The sequence below is a fragment of the Passer montanus genome, unplaced genomic scaffold, assembly GCF_014805655.1.
Source record: "Passer montanus isolate IOZ18808 unplaced genomic scaffold, ASM1480565v1 scaffold44, whole genome shotgun sequence".
Taxonomy (NCBI): domain Eukaryota; kingdom Metazoa; phylum Chordata; class Aves; order Passeriformes; family Passeridae; genus Passer; species Passer montanus.
In genome coordinates, this window is record NW_024369262.1 from 4620387 (window position 1) to 4639219 (window position 18833).

The 18833-nt window shown below is 44.1% G+C and overlaps 1 protein-coding gene across 2 annotated transcripts in view; it reads left to right on the top strand.

The window, feature by feature from the left end:
* The window catches only part of CLTC (clathrin heavy chain), a 30268-nt gene that overhangs the window by 9280 nt on the left and 2155 nt on the right, over positions 1–18833 (top strand). The window contains exons 3-32 of one of the 2 annotated variants that reach the window (XM_039720635.1): positions 542–810; positions 1121–1282; positions 2019–2132; positions 2517–2690; positions 3308–3505; positions 4142–4342; positions 4911–5063; positions 5366–5488; positions 5663–5800; positions 5884–6048; positions 6138–6318; positions 6657–6820; positions 8478–8603; positions 9248–9390; positions 9750–9984; positions 10293–10415; positions 10500–10645; positions 10787–10970; positions 11269–11461; positions 11876–12033; positions 12189–12353; positions 12449–12556; positions 12666–12833; positions 12996–13145; positions 13241–13372; positions 13528–13638; positions 14217–14387; positions 14494–14715; positions 15775–15795; positions 18660–18735. In XM_039720635.1, coding sequence (XP_039576569.1) covers positions 542–810; positions 1121–1282; positions 2019–2132; positions 2517–2690; positions 3308–3505; positions 4142–4342; positions 4911–5063; positions 5366–5488; positions 5663–5800; positions 5884–6048; positions 6138–6318; positions 6657–6820; positions 8478–8603; positions 9248–9390; positions 9750–9984; positions 10293–10415; positions 10500–10645; positions 10787–10970; positions 11269–11461; positions 11876–12033; positions 12189–12353; positions 12449–12556; positions 12666–12833; positions 12996–13145; positions 13241–13372; positions 13528–13638; positions 14217–14387; positions 14494–14715; positions 15775–15795; positions 18660–18735 — 4674 coding nt within the window. The remainder of the gene's footprint in view (positions 1–541; positions 811–1120; positions 1283–2018; positions 2133–2516; positions 2691–3307; positions 3506–4141; positions 4343–4910; positions 5064–5365; positions 5489–5662; positions 5801–5883; positions 6049–6137; positions 6319–6656; positions 6821–8477; positions 8604–9247; positions 9391–9749; positions 9985–10292; positions 10416–10499; positions 10646–10786; positions 10971–11268; positions 11462–11875; positions 12034–12188; positions 12354–12448; positions 12557–12665; positions 12834–12995; positions 13146–13240; positions 13373–13527; positions 13639–14216; positions 14388–14493; positions 14716–15774; positions 15796–18659; positions 18736–18833) is intronic. The other variant, XM_039720636.1, reaches the window with a different exon arrangement.

The following is an 18833-nucleotide window of genomic DNA, read 5'->3' on the forward strand; positions in this document are numbered from 1 at the left end:
TGGAGAACTTTTCCTCTTGCCTTCTAGAGCCTGTGTTGGTCACTAGATTCCTTCCCCTGCACAGTTCCTGTCAGTCTGGTTTGCAGCCAGTAGCTGTGTATCCCATTAGTGCAACCCCAAGGTTTTCGTTAATTAGCCTGAGTTACAAAAGCCCTCTGCCAACCTGACTGTTCCATGTTGTGCCCTTTTAATACTTAAAACAGATGTGGACATAGCTTTTAATGCCACTGACACAGCTTCCCTCTGAACTCCAAAGAGCCTCAGCATGACTGTAACCTGGTTTTGATGTGTGTGAAGTATCCTCCAACCCATTTGTGTGGCTGAAGCTTTTGTCTCCTACCAACCCCTTCTCTGCATCTGTTTGATTGCTCAGTAGTGGCAAATCAGTCAAATCAGGAGTGTGGTCTGGTTCCAAGTGAGAGCTGATCCCTGAAGGTGTGCCAGTGTAGAACAGCTTTTTCTGGAAGGAAGTCCCCAGGGTTTAATGTCCTAGTGCAGCTCTTCTGCTCTGTCCTGTGGCTAACAATGCTGTGTCTTCTAGCTGGGAAAACGCTGCAAATCTTCAACATCGAGATGAAGAGCAAGATGAAGGCTCACACCATGACAGATGATGTCACCTTCTGGAAGTGGATCTCTCTGAACACTGTTGCCCTCGTGACGGATAATGCAGTTTACCACTGGAGCATGGAGGGGGAGTCCCAGCCCGTGAAGATGTTTGATCGCCACTCCAGCCTTGCTGGCTGCCAGATCATCAACTACAGAACTGATGCCAAGCAGAAATGGCTCTTGCTGACTGGAATATCTGCACAGGTACTTCACCTCCAGGAAGGTGTGGAAACCCCAGAGCTTGTCTTGTTGTCTCCTTCCACAGGAGCAGGACTGATCTGTTTGTTTTATTAAATATAAATGCTTGTCTCAATCTTCAAATAACAAACTTAAGTGTAACTGAAAATCTCACATTGCTGTAATTGGATTTGTAATGATAGAAACACTAGTGCAAGGTTAAGAGTCTGAAGTGATGCTGTAAGAGGAAGCTTGAAATGGCAGCACATTGACCAATATTAAATGAAATTACTGTCACAGTGCTTGTTTGTCCTGACATTTGTTCCTTTTTGTGTAGCAAAACCGTGTAGTGGGAGCAATGCAGCTGTACTCTGTGGACAGAAAAGTGTCCCAGCCCATCGAGGGACATGCAGCCAGCTTTGCACAGTTCAAGATGGAAGGGAATGCTGAAGAATCCACTCTCTTCTGTTTTGCAGTAAGAGGGCAAGCTGGGGGTAAGGTAAGGCTTTGTTCTAAGTGTACTGTAATCTTTAGTGACTCACCCTGGTTCTCTGCTTCCAGGAGAACAAGTGGTTTAATGCAAAAAGTTGCATTTAAGGAAGAAAGTGAAGGACTGTGTCAGTCTGGATATGACATGTGGTGCATGCAGAGCTTGGACTACCTGGTGTAGCAAGAATCTGTGAGTGGAGAAGTTAAGTGGCATGTCATGACCAGCCCAATTAGCTGCTTGAAACACGTGACTCAGCTTCACAGGCTAAGCTTGAGGGAAAAGCTGTGGTAATCTTTCTTCGATGCTGATCCCTGGTATCAGACTCAACTAATTTCCAAATTATTGGATGAAAATAAAAAAAAAGAAGCAATAGCAAGGCTAAATAGTGATCCCATGTGAATGGGAGTTAGAGTCAAATCAGAGCTAGATTCAGAGAAACATCTTCAGAACTCTGTAGAATGTGAACCAAGTTAAAAGAGTGCATCTGAAATAACCTCACTGAATCCTGAAACTTGTGTGTAATTAGGGGCAACTAAAGATCATATTTAACTGTTTCCCTCACCTCTGGTACATGAATACCAGGTGCCACACCTTTAGCCAGTGAAAATATTTAGAAAGATTAACTTAGTTTGTCTTCGCATAAACTTGGGATTAAGGCTGAGCAGCAAGAGAACTGCTGTAATGTCATTGTTGAATCTATTGTTAAATAAATCAGATGCAAGAATTAATCTTATCTCTTGCACAGCTGCATATCATTGAGGTTGGCACACCACCCACTGGGAATCAGCCCTTTCCAAAGAAAGCTGTGGATGTCTTCTTTCCTCCTGAAGCACAAAGTGACTTTCCTGTTGCTATGCAGGTATGACAGCTGCAAACAGGTCTGCAGCTTCTCCTGGTGGATGTGGCAGGAGCAGGGAGGGCACTGGGAGCCAGCTGGTTAATGTGGGCCTGAGGGTTGGCCCTAAACTGGTGTGACTGGTGGGACTGCTGCTTCTGCTTCAGCAGTGGTAAAGGTGGAGACAAGCAGCATTCAAAAGCAGCATGTTCTTATTTTTGGAAAAAATACCCATATGTTTTAACTGCTTTTCAAGCTCTTCAGACGTCATTCTGCTGTGATAGTACTCAAGTAAAAATAAAACAGCACTTCTGGCTGTCCTGAAATGGCCCAGCTGTTTGCTGAGACTCAAAAGCACCAACTCATTTATCCAGTGCCAAATTTGAGTAATCTATTTCTGTTTTGCAGATCAGTGACAAGCACGATGTGGTGTTCCTCATAACAAAGTATGGCTACATCCACTTGTATGATCTGGAAACTGGCACCTGTATCTACATGAACAGGATCAGTGGAGAGACCATTTTTGTTACTGCACAGCATGAAGCAACAGCTGGAATTATTGGAGTCAACAGAAAGGGACAGGTAAGAAACTTGGCCTGGAAGCCACTTCTTTAGCTGATCCCACTGGCTCTTCATGATGCACTGCAGGGTTCATGTCTATGTCTAAAAGCTTCCAGAAATGTTAACTTTGAACTCTGCTCAGAGCATGTGAGGCCTGACAGTGTTGTGAGCCCCAAAATAAATTTGCTGTTCTCTCTCCATACATAAGTACTTTATGAACAAGTTACTAACTTTGCACAGCCATGCCTTTAGCCCAGATTGCTTTTGGGTGGTGTTGCATGTTGAGCATGGGGAATATAGAGCAGACTTGTTCCTGGTATCCCCTAGGATTGATTCCTTAAGCCATTGAGTAGGGGTTTTAGAAAGATCCCTGTATCCCTGAAAGATCCATTGTATCCCTGTGTTTCTACCTCTGCAGATACCTCAATTAAACTGTTAATTGCCTGCTTTGATGCAGACAATGGATGACATTGGTTCTTTTTAACCAGAGGTTTCTTTAATAAAATGACAAGTATGAGTTATCAAGGAATTAAAAACTTTCCATGAAAACCATCACTTTCCTCTCAGAAGTTAGCTTAGCCTTTGGCTCACTTTTGATGCTTGGGCTAACTGGAGGTTTCCCCTGGTGGTTTTTCCAGGTGCTCTCAGTGTGTGTGGAAGAGGAGAACATCATTCCCTACATCACCAACGTGCTGCAGAATCCTGACCTGGCTTTACGGATGGCTGTCCGCAACAACCTGGCGGGGGCCGAGGAGCTCTTTGCCAGGAAATTCAATGCACTCTTTGCACAAGGGAACTACTCAGAGGCAGCAAAAGTGGCAGCCAATGCCCCAAAGGTAAAGTGTTCAGAGCAGCTGAACTCTACTGGCTTCAGTTTCTTGCTTCAGGAAAGCTCAGTGAATTTTTCTAGTGGCAAGGACACAATCTTGTTACTGCTCTTGTCCCAAGGTAGTTTGGTGCTTCACAGGTATCTTGAGTGATGACAGTGATTGCAAGCAGGATGATCTTAGAGTTTGTAAGGCCCACAGAGGAGGAATAAATGATGAAGTAATGGCTATGATTCATAACATTTCTGGTTCTCACCTTTACTTCTCCAGTGATGCAAAAAAGGGTCTGTAAAAAGACAATCTCTAGCTGAGGCTGCACCTGGAAACATGACAAAAAACCCAGGCTAAGACTAAATTCAGATGAGGGGAACTTGCTTGCAAGGCCAAGGGTGTCCTCATTCTGAACTTAAATCTGCATTGCTACTGAAATAAATTTAATGTGCTATTGTAGCACATTTTCTGTCAAAGCATCTCAGTGCCTGAGCTGGTGTTCAGCCATATTGCTCCTGACATTCTGGGCTGGCAAAATGTAGAAACCCTTAGTGACAGCTACAGTGACATTACCTCCAGCTTCCTGGAGAAACTCTTGCCAAGCCACAACAGCAGAAAAGAAAATTGCAGTGGATCTCTCCCTCTCTCTGGCAGGGAATCCTGCGTACTCCAGACACCATTCGCCGGTTCCAGAGTGTTCCAGCTCAGCCAGGGCAGACTTCCCCTCTCCTGCAGTATTTTGGCATTCTGCTGGACCAAGGGCAGCTGAACAAGTATGAGTCACTGGAGCTCTGCAGACCAGTGCTCCAGCAGGGCCGCAAGCAGCTCTTGGAAAAATGGTTAAAAGAAGATAAGGTAAGTTTGGGGTCTATACATTCAGAGCTGTGGGGGGAAGGAGCAGCACTGCCTGACAGCCTCCCCCCTTCCCAAGAAAATTCAGCTGGGAGCTCAGCAGTGACAGCAAATAGCTGAGCAATAGGTGCTCACTCTGCCTGTCACTATGACTCAAACTACTGCAAGAGAATTGATCAAATTCTCACTCATTCCACATTTAAAATCACAGCAGGATGTGCAGAGCATGGAAAGCTCTGAGCTGCTGCTGGGCTTTGCCAAACCACTCCTTTGGATAGTGACTGCAGGTGTTTTGAGCTGTGGTTACAGCTGTGCAATTAATTGGAGAAACATGCTGATACAATATGTCACCCAGTTCTTTCTGGCTCTGAAAATTCATTTGGCTGCTGTGGAACATGAGGAGCTGAGCCCACTAGATCCCTGCTGGGAGAGTCAGCTCAGGCTGTCAAGCTGGGCCTTAATTTTTTGAAGAGAAGTCCAAAAGGAAGAGAAGACAAATGAGGAAGAGGGTGGCAGTGCATCTCAGCATGGCACTGTCAGGGTGGGCTGACTGCATTTCTGTTTCTGACAGCTGGAGTGCTCGGAGGAGCTGGGAGATCTTGTGAAATCTGTGGATCCTACACTAGCACTTAGTGTCTATCTGAGAGCCAACGTTCCAAACAAGGTCATCCAATGTTTTGCTGAAACAGGACAAGTCCAGAAGATTGTTTTGTATGCTAAGAAGGTGAGAGAATATTAAATTGCTGTATCTATCCTGTATTTAATAATAACTAGTGTATGTTCCAAAGTAGCTAGAAGTAACTGTGGGGAATCTGAGAGCCTGTGTAATATATTTACTTTTGTCTCGAGTTTTTTATGAATAGTTACTCTTAGACTTTATACTTTCCCTACTTCCCCATATAACCTTTTCCAAAAGAAGAAATCCTGGCTGGGTTGTGTAACCTCCTGACAGTAGTTTTGACTGTAGCTCTGTATTTAACAAGGTGGGTGCTCTTGCTGAGTTCTCACTTTCCATCATCTTCTCAGGTTGGATATACTCCAGACTGGATCTTTTTGCTGAGGAATGTAATGAGAATCAGCCCTGATCAAGGACAGCAGTTTGCACAAATGCTTGTTCAAGATGAAGAGCCTCTTGCAGATATAACACAGGTAAATAACTTCATTGCTGTGAAATGTTGACTTCAAAGCATTAAATTGGTAAGAGGAGCCCTGCTCAAACCATCAGAGCAATGAGTTTGGATTTAGCTTTGAAAGCTGCATTGATACTTAAATATACTTCCAGTTCCTAATCAAAAACCTAAATTTCTTCCCTTTTTTTTGCAGATTGTGGATGTCTTTATGGAATATAATTTAATCCAGCAATGCACAGCCTTTCTGCTGGATGCACTGAAGAATAATCGTCCCTCAGAAGGTCCCCTGCAAACACGTTTACTTGAGATGAACCTCATGCACGCGCCTCAGGTACGTGCTCAGGCTTCCTGGAGCTGGCCAACACTGCTGGGAGTGCTCAGGAGCTGAGTGAAAATGTTCCCTGTTCCTTCTAGGTTGCAGATGCCATCCTGGGAAACCAAATGTTTACTCACTATGACCGGGCTCACATAGCTCAGCTGTGTGAGAAGGCTGGTTTGCTGCAGAGAGCACTCGAGCACTTCACAGACCTCTACGACATCAAGCGTGCGGTAGTTCACACTCACCTCCTCAACCCTGAGGTAAGGCATCAAACACCCTGCAGCTACAAATCCAGCCTTTGCTAACTGCTGTTCTGCTCAGGTCTAAAATGCCTTGTGTGTCTTTGCAGTGGTTAGTGAATTATTTTGGGTCCTTATCAGTAGAGGACTCTCTGGAGTGTCTGCGTGCGATGCTGTCCGCTAACATCCGTCAGAACCTGCAGATCTGTGTCCAGGTGGCTTCCAAATACCATGAGCAGCTGTCAACACAGTCACTCATTGAGCTCTTTGAGTCCTTCAAGAGCTTTGAAGGTAGGTCTGTACTTCTGCAAGAGGAGCTGCTGCTCACCTCGTTACAGATGTTTGTCTGTCTGCTGAAATCTAGAAAGCCATAATAAGCTTAAGTAATTAGGCCTCAAACTGTGTTGAAACAGATCTAAACCTTAAAGTTTCCCTGTTTAGTATGGATACCACTATTCAGTTGCATAATTTGTTTTTCTGAAATCCTGGGAAATGTTTAGAGCTGTAGAAAAACCTAGAATGCTGGCCTTTTGTCTTTGTCCAAGTTGAGTGCCTTAAATTTCTGTAGCCTTTGGGATTTGTACTTTTGAATGAGACCAGCAAATAATCTGTTGACTGTTTCTCTCCAGGTTTGTTTTATTTCCTGGGCTCCATTGTAAACTTCAGCCAGGATCCAGATGTGCACTTCAAGTACATTCAAGCTGCATGCAAGACAGGACAAATTAAAGAAGTGGAAAGAATCTGCAGGGAAAGTAACTGCTATGATCCAGAACGTGTTAAAAACTTCCTCAAGGTAATGTTTGGGTAACACTGGACTGTTTGGGACTGTTTGGGGTTCTGATAAAACATGGTGTCACTAGTGAAATGAGGCAGCTCTGTGAAAATAGATGAGTTTTTACCTTTGCACTTAAGGATCCAAGTGCTCTCAAACCAGAGGTATCTGCCATATTGACAGTACCTCTTAATGAAGTCTGAGCCTGGCATATTGTTTAAAAAATAAGAATATCAGGTCAGTTCCTCACTGTTCTTGCTAAGGTTAATCTGGCTTGAACTCTTAACCTGTAGTAAATGTACCAGCTTACCTAGAACTTGTTAAAAATGTCTGCTATAAAATAGGAAACAGATTATTAACTTGAGAACACCCACAGTGCCAAATGAGTTGATAACTTAATGCTTATTTATAGTGTAATCAACTCCAACTGAGCAACTACAGAAACAAGAGATGAAAAGGGTCAGTTAATTCCATAAATGCTTTCAGGTTCAGGGCTGATCTGTCTTACTCCTACACACTGAAATTTCAGCCAGGTGAGCCATGGTTTAGCTCTGCTGGGAGATGCCAGTCAGTGGGAATAAATCCTGACTGATCCAGAGCATTGCTGGAGAGCAGGAAAAGATGGTGTGCTCAAAGTTAAGATTCTCTAGTCTTAGTACTGAGCTTATTGACAAACACAACACTCTGAGAACCTGAGGAACCATGTGGGAGGGGAAAACTTTATCTGGGAACATTTCCTGCCTTCATGTTTGTTGGTTACATAGCATAGTCTTAGATTTTGCTGATCATATCTGAAGATGGCAAAACTCTTCCCAAGAGAATTCTCTAAAACTAACCTGGTGTCACCGAGGTGTAAGGTATGTAATTTGATCAAGCCACCTAAGATATGTTATCAAGCTGTCAAATTCCTGATGAAAGTTATTGTTTTTTGTGCTGTTCCATGTCTGGAATGTGCAGGACATGTACCAGGTAAATCTCCCAGTACAGGCCTCCCTGTGTAAAGTCCTTAAGTGTAATTTCTATGTAGGATTATATTCTGGGATGTGCATGTTGGAATAAGTGATCTGAAATATGCATCCGGAATACTGTCTGCCACATAGACTAAGCTTCTGTACTGTAACCATTGTAACCTTATGCTGAAAGTTGGAATGCTTTTAGATAATTAATCTGGTAAGCAGTTTAAGCAGTACTGCTGTAGAGCTTAATTCTTACTGTTCTCTAAATCCATAGTTAGGAGGTATCACATGACACATGGCACTCAAAGTTAATTCTGTATATAAGTTTTACATTATGAACCACAACTTAATCTAGTCTTGGTTAAATTTTTTTGAAATCCCAGAGTGCTAATCCTGCACACCAAACACCAGTGGCAACTAAAAATATTCTCTATAGCCTAGGCTTGTAATAGTTGTATTGTGTTGTAAAACTGTAGAGTCTGCCATGCAAAGGAGCAGGGTTAAACTCCAAAAAGCTTCTTGCTCCTCACGCCTGCAGTGGGTGTGAGTGCTCCCACTTTACATATTGCAAACAATTAGCTGAACAACAAGCTGTCATTACTTGGTTGACTGTTGAGTTTTGGCTTTCCAAATTCAGCTGCTTTGACAGTTTAAGTGACTGTATTATTTGTCTGCTTAAGTCCAAGAGCAAAACCAAATTACTAAAGCTCTTCTCTTTGTAGGAAGCTAAACTCACTGACCAGCTGCCTCTCATCATCGTGTGCGACCGCTTTGACTTTGTCCACGACTTGGTGCTGTATTTGTATAGAAATAACCTCCAAAAATATATTGAGATTTATGTACAAAAGGTAGGTGACAACTTGTGCCTTGGCTTCAGTGAGTCAAATTGATCAGTTTTTACAGTATCATATACAACTACAGGCATCATGTTTAAGTATTCTGCATACAGATTTGTACCTGAGACTGACATTTAAGTAATTATGAGTGGCCTCCAGTTAATTAGCCAGACTGATGTGAGTCAGATCTCAGTCAGGTTAGGCAGTAACTTCCACTCATGTACCACATGAAGGAGGAAGACTTGGTAGAATAACTTCGGAATTGTTGGGGTGATTTTAAGGCTCAACATTTTGGAGCAGGGAGGAGGGGAAGTTTTCCTTTTAACCTCCTGCAGGGACAAAGTGGATTGCTAGAGTTGGGGTGACTTTAAGTGAACATTTGGAGGGGGGAGGAGGGGAAGTTTTCCTTTTAACCTCCTGCAGGGACAAAGTGGATTGCTCAGGAGCTCTTCCTGTGGGAGCTAAGTGAGCCACTGGGCTGGGATGGGAATGCCTGTTGCCTGAGGAATTGACTTTTAAGCTTGTTCAGAACCTCAGGAAGCTGGGAGTAAAGGTGGGAAGATGGGGTCAGTCTTAACAAGTGGAGTCCTGGGGATAAGTATTGCCTGCCCTTGCTCCCTGACTGCATCCTGACCTCTTTAAATGCTCCTGTGTAGGTGAATCCAAGCCGTCTGCCAGTTGTTATTGGGGGACTGCTTGATGTGGATTGCTCTGAAGATGTGATCAAGAACCTCATCCTTGTAGTGAGAGGTCAATTTTCAACTGATGAACTTGTTGCAGAGGTTGAGAAAAGAAACAGGTATTAAACTTGTACAAGTCTCTTGCCAATTCCCAGTCTGGCAGTGCTTGCTGCTCATCCATCAGTGCATGTCACACAGCTAAAGCTGGTACTGACACAGGCAGAAGCTGCCACTGAGTGAGACCCAGCTCTAATTCTTGGCCAGTGTGGGGATCTCTGCAGATAAATTTGATGTGTCTTCTTCATAGTGTCAGAAGGTTACACCATTATAATAATGAATCAAAATGTAGGTTAAAACAGAGCACTGTAACTCTGCTTTAGTTGCTGACTCTGTCCTACACCAAGACTGGTTTCCAGAGTATAAAAATCATTGGATATTTACTTACTCAACCTCTGATGTGAAAATCAATTCCTTCTAGGCTGAAGCTGCTTCTGCCCTGGCTGGAAGCAAGAATTCACGAGGGCTGTGAGGAGCCTGCCACTCACAATGCACTGGCCAAGATATACATTGACAGCAACAACAACCCAGAGAGATTCCTGCGTGAGAATCCCTACTATGACAGTCGTGTTGTTGGCAAGTACTGTGAGAAGAGGGACCCTCACCTGGCCTGCGTGGCTTACGAGCGTGGACAGTGCGATCTGGAGCTGATTAATGTATGTATGCCTCAGGAATGGCTTCTAACATCAGTGTCGTGGGGTGCATAGAAACTTTATGACAAAAACATGTATTTCCTAAAATGTGTTAAGCTGGGAAGTGCATACTTCTAACACAGAAAAGGAGGTGGCTGTTTCACCTCCCTCTGCAGCTTAATGAGAAATGGGAAAGCTCATCCTAAAATGGGAGGTTAATGGAGTATCAAAGGCTGAGATTTCAGTCTGCCCCTCAGTTCAGAGTTACAGTGCAACCATCTGTAGGCTCCATGGCCTTGCCTTCCCTCTGAGCAAGCTGTGCCTTTCTCCAGGTGTGCAATGAGAACTCCCTCTTCAAGAGTCTCTCCCGCTACTTAGTTCGTCGTAAGGACCCCGAGCTCTGGGCCAGTGTGCTGCTGGAAAGCAACCCCTACAGAAGACCCCTGATTGACCAGGTACAACTGGCAGGACATTCACAGCCTTGCTGTCCTGACTGGCTTTGCAGAACCTGAAATCACTCAGTTCTCCATGCCCTGCAGGTTGTGCAGACTGCGCTGTCAGAGACCCAGGACCCCGAGGAAGTCTCTGTCACTGTGAAGGCTTTCATGACTGCAGATCTTCCCAATGAGCTCATTGAACTGCTGGAGAAAATCGTTCTGGATAATTCAGTGTTCAGTGAGCACAGGTGTGTGAAATGAAAACTAAGCCATAGGAAACTTGGAGTTACTGCTGTAATGTGAAACAGCAAATAAAGTAATACCTTCTCCAGAGGGGAGGGTGAATTTCTTGATCATTATTTGGTAAATACTGTTTTTTCCCTCTTCAGGAACCTGCAGAACCTTCTCATCCTTACAGCTATCAAGGCTGACCGCACCCGTGTCATGGAGTACATCAATCGCCTGGATAACTACGATGCCCCTGACATAGCCAATATTGCTATCAGCAATGAGCTTTTTGAGGAGGCATTTGCTATCTTCAGGAAGTTTGATGTCAACACATCAGCTGTACAGGTATCTTCAACTCTTAAGTTGCAAAAACTCCCCGTGTATCCCCACATAAGGACTTTGCTGGTGCTTAACACCAGTTAGCAAAGTGCCCAAAGCTGCTCAGTGTCTTGTCTTATGAAACAGAACAAATGTTGTTTCTTGAAACTTTGTAAGCCTAAAATCACGCTGAGTGGGTTGTGTGGAGTTAGTCCCTCTCTTTTAAAAGCTGTGGATCCATCGAGGAACTTACATAACCCCCAGCTTAGTGTGTTGTAGAAGTGACCTTTCTGAGAGTGGCTGATCATGGCTTTCCTTTTCCCAGGTGTTGATAGAGCACATTGGGAACCTGGACCGCGCGTACGAGTTCGCCGAGCGCTGCAATGAACCTGCAGTGTGGAGCCAGCTGGCCAAAGCACAGCTCCAGAAGGGGATGGTAAAGGAAGCAATTGACTCCTACATTAAAGCAGATGATCCTTCCTCATACATGGAAGTTGTTCAAGCTGCTAATGCCAGTGGTATGATTAAGTTTTATTTACATCTTGGCTGTTGATGTTGCTCAGCTCTTTTGCCTGGTCTGCTCAAACTGCAGTTCTGCCAGATCTGTATCTTGATGCAAGTAGAGGAATCTGGCCCTTCAAGGACTGCCCTAAATAAGAATGGGAAAAGGTAGTGTATTCCATCTGCAGATAATCAGTGGCCTGTAATTTCTTTCTTTATCTAGCTGGAGACTTCATTCAGAGTCCTTGTATGAAGTTAAATAAGATTTTAGTTAGGCCCATTCTAAGATTATATGAATAATGCAGTGTGAAGGTTTTTGATTGTTGGGGAATAGCTGTAGAAATATGTCAAAATTAGGTTTAGGTGATTGTGTAAGCTAAGCACAGGTGTCCCCAGTGGTGGGAAATAAATTTCTGAACTCCTTTCCATAGGAAACTGGGAAGAACTGGTGAAGTATCTGCAGATGGCACGCAAGAAGGCCCGGGAGTCATATGTGGAAACAGAATTAATCTTTGCTCTTGCTAAAACAAACCGCCTGGCAGAGCTAGAGGAGTTCATCAATGGCCCCAACAATGCACATATCCAGCAGGTGAGTGAGGCTGACTTTGTTTTGCTGACTCACAGAGAGATGTTGGGAATTCCATCTCTTTGGATATCCATTTTGACAAGGGCTTGACTGCCACACCTTTAATGTAAACCACTGGCTGAAAAAGCTCAGGAATAACCTGGCTGTGCTCTGCCCAGGTTGGTGATCGCTGCTATGATGAGAAGATGTATGAAGCAGCCAAGCTCTTGTACAACAACGTGTCCAACTTCGGCCGCTTGGCCTCAACCTTGGTGCACCTCGGCGAGTACCAGGCAGCCGTGGATGGAGCTCGGAAAGCCAACAGCACTCGCACGTGGAAAGAGGTGAATTTACTCCCTCTGAGGTCTTCAGAGGACTGCAAAGCTGGGGCTTGCTCAGAAGCTTTGGCTCTAAGCAGTAACACAACTCTCAATTCCAGGTCTGCTTTGCTTGTGTGGATGGAAAAGAATTCCGCCTGGCTCAGCTGTGTGGGCTCCATATTGTAGTGCATGCAGATGAGCTGGAAGAGCTAATCAACTATTACCAGGTAATTAAGCTGACTCCTGTTGTACAGTCAGTTCTGTCATGGCAACCCTGTCAAAATCTGGGATTCTGGATGGTTCCTGATGTGAAATGTCTCTGTCTGTGTCTCTAAGGATCGTGGGTACTTTGAAGAGCTGATCACAATGTTGGAAGCAGCCCTTGGGCTGGAGCGAGCACACATGGGGATGTTCACAGAGCTGGCAATTCTCTACTCCAAGTTCAAGCCACAGAAGATGAGGGAGCACTTGGAACTGTTCTGGTCGAGAGTCAACATTCCCAAGGTGAATGGCTGAGGCTTTAAATTTAGCTGAAAACACACTTTTCTGGGCTATCTGTACCCTGGCTTTTGAATGAGCTGCTCCTGGGGTTATTAATGGCACTAAAGCCTGAGCACTGATGAAAATTCCAGTTAACAAATATTGCTAATTCTGCCTTTTGCTTAGGTTCTGAGAGCTGCAGAACAAGCCCATCTCTGGGCTGAACTGGTTTTCCTGTATGATAAGTATGAAGAATATGATAATGCCATAATCACAATGATGAATCACCCAACAGATGCTTGGAAAGAAGGCCAGTTCAAAGATATCATCACTAAGGTATTGCTTTCCTGGGGAAAGTTATGTCTGTCTTTTATTTGGATTTCCCCACAATCAAACTCCTGCTCTGAACATACATCTTTACTCCTCTCTAGGTGGCAAATGTGGAGCTGTACTACAAGGCAGTTCAGTTCTATTTGGAATTTAAGCCTCTGCTGCTCAATGATCTGCTGATGGTGTTGTCCCCTCGGCTTGACCACACTCGTGCTGTCACGTTCTTCACAAAGGTAATTTCCCTGCTATCCAGATGAGAGCAAAAGCTGGGAAAGCATTGAGCTGTAGTAGCATTTAAAAATGCTTAGCTACTCCCCTGCCTGCCAGGGAAGATGCTAGGAGACTTCCACAAAAACTGACTTAAATGTATCTCTCTGTTTTGTTGAAGGTTAAACAGCTGCCCCTGGTTAAGCCTTACCTGCGCTCTGTTCAAAATCACAACAACAAATCAGTCAATGAGTCCCTCAACAACCTCTTCATTATTGAAGAAGATTACCAGGTACGTCTTGTCTTGAAGCACTTAATTCTGGGTTTACCTCATATTGTGTAGAAACACAGTTTTCTTTCTCATTTTCAGCAGTTTTTACCTGCTTACCTACAATCCTTAAATGTATGTTCTCCAGCTTTAAAGTGAATTAGTGGTGAGGAGTCAAGGATTAAGTGGGAAAGTGTTAGTGGCTTTCTGGGAGCATTTTGTGTCATTCCTATTGGGGATAGAGTGGCTACTTTGTTATGAGTGTGACAGTTTTTATTTAAGGCAAACAAACACTGGTTGTTACCAGAAAGACTCTCAGAAGAGGCAAATAGTTGTGATGTCTGGCTGTTCTACTGTTTTCAGAGAACAGCTGCCTGGTATTCAGAGACTCTTAACCTACTGAAAAATACTGACTGAAACATCTAAACTCCATGTGTGTCAAACAGCAGCTTCTCAAATAAAGTAGCAGATCTCTGCAGTTCTGGCTGGAATACTTTATCTTTCTACAAGCAGGAATACAGAACTAATGGGAAATATTTGCATTTTATGAGTGCAGTTGTACATCTGTGGTATGACTTTTTTTTTTTTTCTGCTTCACTCAGGCTCTTAGGACTTCTATAGATGCTTATGACAACTTTGACAACATTTCTCTTGCCCAACGTTTGGAGAAGCACGAGCTAATAGAGTTCCGGAGGATCGCCGCTTATCTCTTCAAAGGCAACAACCGCTGGAAACAGAGCGTGGAGCTCTGCAAGAAGGACAGGCTCTACAAGGTGAGACACCTTCAGCAGCTCTGGCTTGTTGGCTCTGAGGGGAGCTTGGTTAACAGCACGTTTGGGTGGTTGTGTCCCCCGAGGCTGAGGCTCTGTCCCCTTGCAGGATGCCATGCAGTACGCTTCCGAATCCAAAGATACTGAGCTGGCAGAAGAGCTGCTGCAGTGGTTCTTGCAGGAGAACAAGAGGGAATGCTTTGGGGCTTGTCTCTTCACCTGCTACGATCTCCTAAGGCCGGATGTTGTCTTGGAAACAGCGTGGAGGCACAACATTATGGACTTTGCCATGCCATACTTTATCCAGGTCATGAAGGAATACCTGACCAAGGTAAGAGCAGGTGCCTCTCCAACACCCAGAGCTTGTTAGTCACTGTGGTGAATGCCTTGAGACTGTCTGCTTGCTACTAACATTGGTTTGGGCTTTGTCCAATGTCTGTCTGTCCATGTCCACACTTACTTTTCAGTCCATCTGGGGAGAGACTTCGCCCTCTAAGAGGCTGAAACACTTGCAGGCTCCACCCTCTACCAATTACAGAACCTACATCAGTAGTATTTGCCTGACCCTGGGCAGTGTCTAAAGTAGTTCCAGGCTCCAGGCATTTCCTGTGCTGTGTCAGTCAGGAATCCCAGCTGGGATCAAGCTTTAACTAAATTCTAGACTGTGTACTAAAACAGCTTTATAGCTAGACCTAGAGATAACTTATTCTGCTATGCATTTAACTCTAAAATGTGGCTCTGACACTTAATGGCACTAATTATGACTCAACTCTTATTTGAAGTGACTCAAGATGGGGGAAACTACTTGGTAATGCTCTGACAGGCTTGAACAGACTTGAGTTAAATCCAGCTGTCACTAGTAAGATTTTCCCAGCTGAAGCCTTTGGAGTATCTTCCAGTGAAATGGTGTAAATTGCTTAATGATTAAGACCTTTCCAGGCTTGAGTTCAGCTTTTACTTTCATGCAGTCAGTGAAGACTAAGGTGCCTGTTTGTCCAGAAATTTGCCTGGCTGTTCCTTCCAAAGGCAGGACTACCCTGTAGTTCTGTAGCCAGCCTGAAATGCTGCTTTGGGGGAGGTGGGCTGAGCAATACAACTGTCAGAGATGCCTGTACCAAGCTAACACCATGCCTTTGGTGGGATAGTAGATTCTTAAAAATAAAAATTTCCTGATCTGATAAAGGATTAGGATGTAGTTTTGGTGTAGCTAATGAAGTAAGAGCCAGCAAGAAGCAGAGCTGCCTTTCTAAAGCAGATACTTCTGGTGTACTTTTGTTTTTACTCACCTGTACCTTAATTATTTCTTCCCTGACGCTTTTGTTTCTACCTTTTTATATGCTAAATATGGAATTTGATTTTTCTAAGCTGCACCTTCTGAATTCCTTTGCAGGTTGATGCAATAAAGGAAAAGGTGAAAGTTGATTCTTGTTTTCCATCTTTAAGTCTGGAGGACTAAGTCTAAGGATTCTGCATGAGTTTTTTTCTTTCCTATGTTTACTACACTGCTGCTACTGCTTTTTCCCCAAACAAAATATCACTAAAGCATTTGCAAATTGTTTAACTCTCACTAGCTAGTGCTGTAGGTGAAAAGTAGATTCATTTGCTACTAATAAGCTAATAGATCCTCAGGAAGGGCATACAGGTGATCAGTTGGATCACAGTCAGCCTGCAATTGAAACAACACACAAATATTTACACAAGTGCTATTATTTAACAGCCAATCTGACTGGAAGACCCTCCTACAATAAGAAATAAGTCTGTGAATCCCTAAATCCATCTGGCTTTTGCTAGTTGAAGGGCTGTGATCCAGTTCCTGATCTCTGGACTGTGACTAATGTGTGCTGACCGTAGGCAGAGTAGATACTGGCTGCTCCAGAGGGACTCTTCCTCACTCAGGTGTCAGTTCTCATGGTGCTGATCTAATCCACACAGTGCTCTAGTTCATGTAGCAGTTTAAAACTTCAGCTGTTACACCAAGTCTGTGGTTCTCCTCCCTATAGTAAATTTCTAGTAGTTGTCCAAAAAAAAAAGACTGCCTTCCAAGCTCTTCAGCTTCACTAAACCTCTTTTGCTACCTCATTAAAAAAAACCAAAAAATGGTAATGCTTATTGCTCTTCTGAGGCTACTCCAGGGCTTGCCTTTTGCTATGTAACTTTGACCTTCAGAAGGGCAATCCAAGGTTTTCTGTCCATCTGCTTCCCTACAAATGCCACTGTGATCCTCCTGAGCCCAGGGGTCAGCCCTTGCAGGAGTTTTCCATTAATGTGGTTCAGCAAAGGGCAAACCAAAGTGACAGACAGCTTTGAAGATGGACTAAATGCAAAAACTGCTGGTTGTAAAGACACCACTGGAACTCAAGGCTAACCTAAGACACGTAGTGTAAGGTCCTTCAGCAGCTAGTAAGGAAAGTAGGAGAGCGTGTGTGTGAAAAAAGGTAATTGAACTGCAGTGTTTGCATAAACGACGCATGTGTAGCAGTCATTGCAATTACATCCCACTACTCCTGAAGCTCCAAGGCATTGCTGTGGGCTGCGTGTGGTTTTTTGGGGGGAGCCTGTATGGCAGTCATCTTCAGACCTCACTCGTGCTTCAGTACTTTTGCCTCTTTTTCATGCACACATAACACGATAACATTGAATGCATGTTACTTTTCCTCTGCAGCTTATTGCAGTCCCTGTGGAAAAGCCTTTCAGTCAATCTTGCTCCAAGTGTAGGGCCCTGAGGCTGGTGATGCTCGAGCAAGTGGTGTAAGAACCATCCTGTGGGCTGGTTTCAACCTCGTGCTTGTTCTTGTCAGTATTTGTTCAGCTCTGAGGGGAGGCATCAAAACTGGGTCCAAAATGCATTGAATGTCCTGGGCTGGAGGCTTTCCAAGTGTGAGTAAGCCAAATGCCTCTGCTTAGTAGCAAACTGCACATTCTCCTTGGATTTGCATCTCTAAACTTGTGCTTCTGTGTTCAGTGTGTTGCTGTTTTGAGTTAAAAACAGTGCAGTTCCCAGCACGGTGTCTGGAAATGAGTCTTGGAGCTTTGGATACAACCCCGTGCACTTTGGCAGCAGCAAGGCAGATACTGTGGGAGGCAACCACCAGGCTGGCCATGGGAGCCCAGTCACTGAGGGAACTCGAGCTCAGGACTTCTGCCACTCCCTGGAGTTGTGCCTCAGCTTGAGGTTACAGAGGAGCAGGTTTATGGAACACACCTTTAACTCACAGCTGAAAGGAGGAGCTCCCAGCTCTCAGAGCTGCCAGCAGATATTTGCTCATGTAGCACAGTTCAACTCAAAACTCACTTGGGAGTGTTGTAGCTGAATAAATAGCAGTGACCCTGTGTAAGTGCAGGAAACCTTCAAACTCCTTTATTAGGGACACAAATGAAATGAAATGTTAATCTTGTGAGTTGTATCATTGTCTTTCAAAGTAATTGGCATGATTATCTCTGACTTTTGTTCTAAATCTTATCTCCCAGGTAAAATACCAACACCTCATTTTGTGGTTTTAGTTTCAGGGCCTGCCTTAGACTGTAGAAATGCTGAGTTCCCTTGGATCTGTCTTAGAAATGAGCAATAATTCACTAGAGAAGAAGTTCCTTCTCTTGCCTTTCTGTAGGGGTGGGCAAACAGCACCATTGCACTCGCAGTGCAGCAGTGAAGCTGGCCAGGCTTGTCTGTTACTGTGTGTAAAGCTGGAAGAATTGGAGTATCTGTGGGTTTAGGCTGACTGCCACACAGTTCTGGAGTGGAAAAAGCAAGTCTTATACACATGCATTCTCTGCATTTGAACTTAAATTGCATGAGTGAATGGGTTTGGAAAGTGAAATCTCGAGGCTCAAGTGACATGTCGGATGCTATTGCAGTCTGCTCTATCCAAATACAAACCACATTGCTGTGCCTCAGTGTCACCTCCAGGGAAGCTTCTGCAGGTCTGGGCATTATCTTGGCAATTGCTCCAATGCCAGAGGTCTCCAATTGAGACTGAGCTCAAATCTGAGTCCAAAGACTGTCCAGCTCCAGTCCAGTCCAGAACCTTTTGTACAAAGCTTCAGCCTGGAGTGAGCTTTCAAAGAAGTTGAAAATCCCTCAATGAGGGTTTTTTTCAGGAAACAGACAATCTTGACTGCACCAGTACCAACATTGCTACTTGAATTGATCTTAACTTGTAAATGGTCTCCTTTTCTTGATGGGTGTTGACATACCACTAAGGCTTTTCCACTTCTCTGCCACGAATAAGTACCTGTTTTAGAGGAGATTTCTTTAATTGTTGGTCTCAATTCCAGGTGGATAAACTGGATGCATCGGAGTCTTTGAGAAAGGAAGAGGAGCAAGCTACAGAAACACAACCTATTGTTTATGGTAATGCTTTAGTTTGTGTGTTATCAATAACATATTTCAGTTTTTAAACAAGCCTTCCCTAATCTTGTTTTTTTCCTGAGAAAGTCCTGGGAGATGGG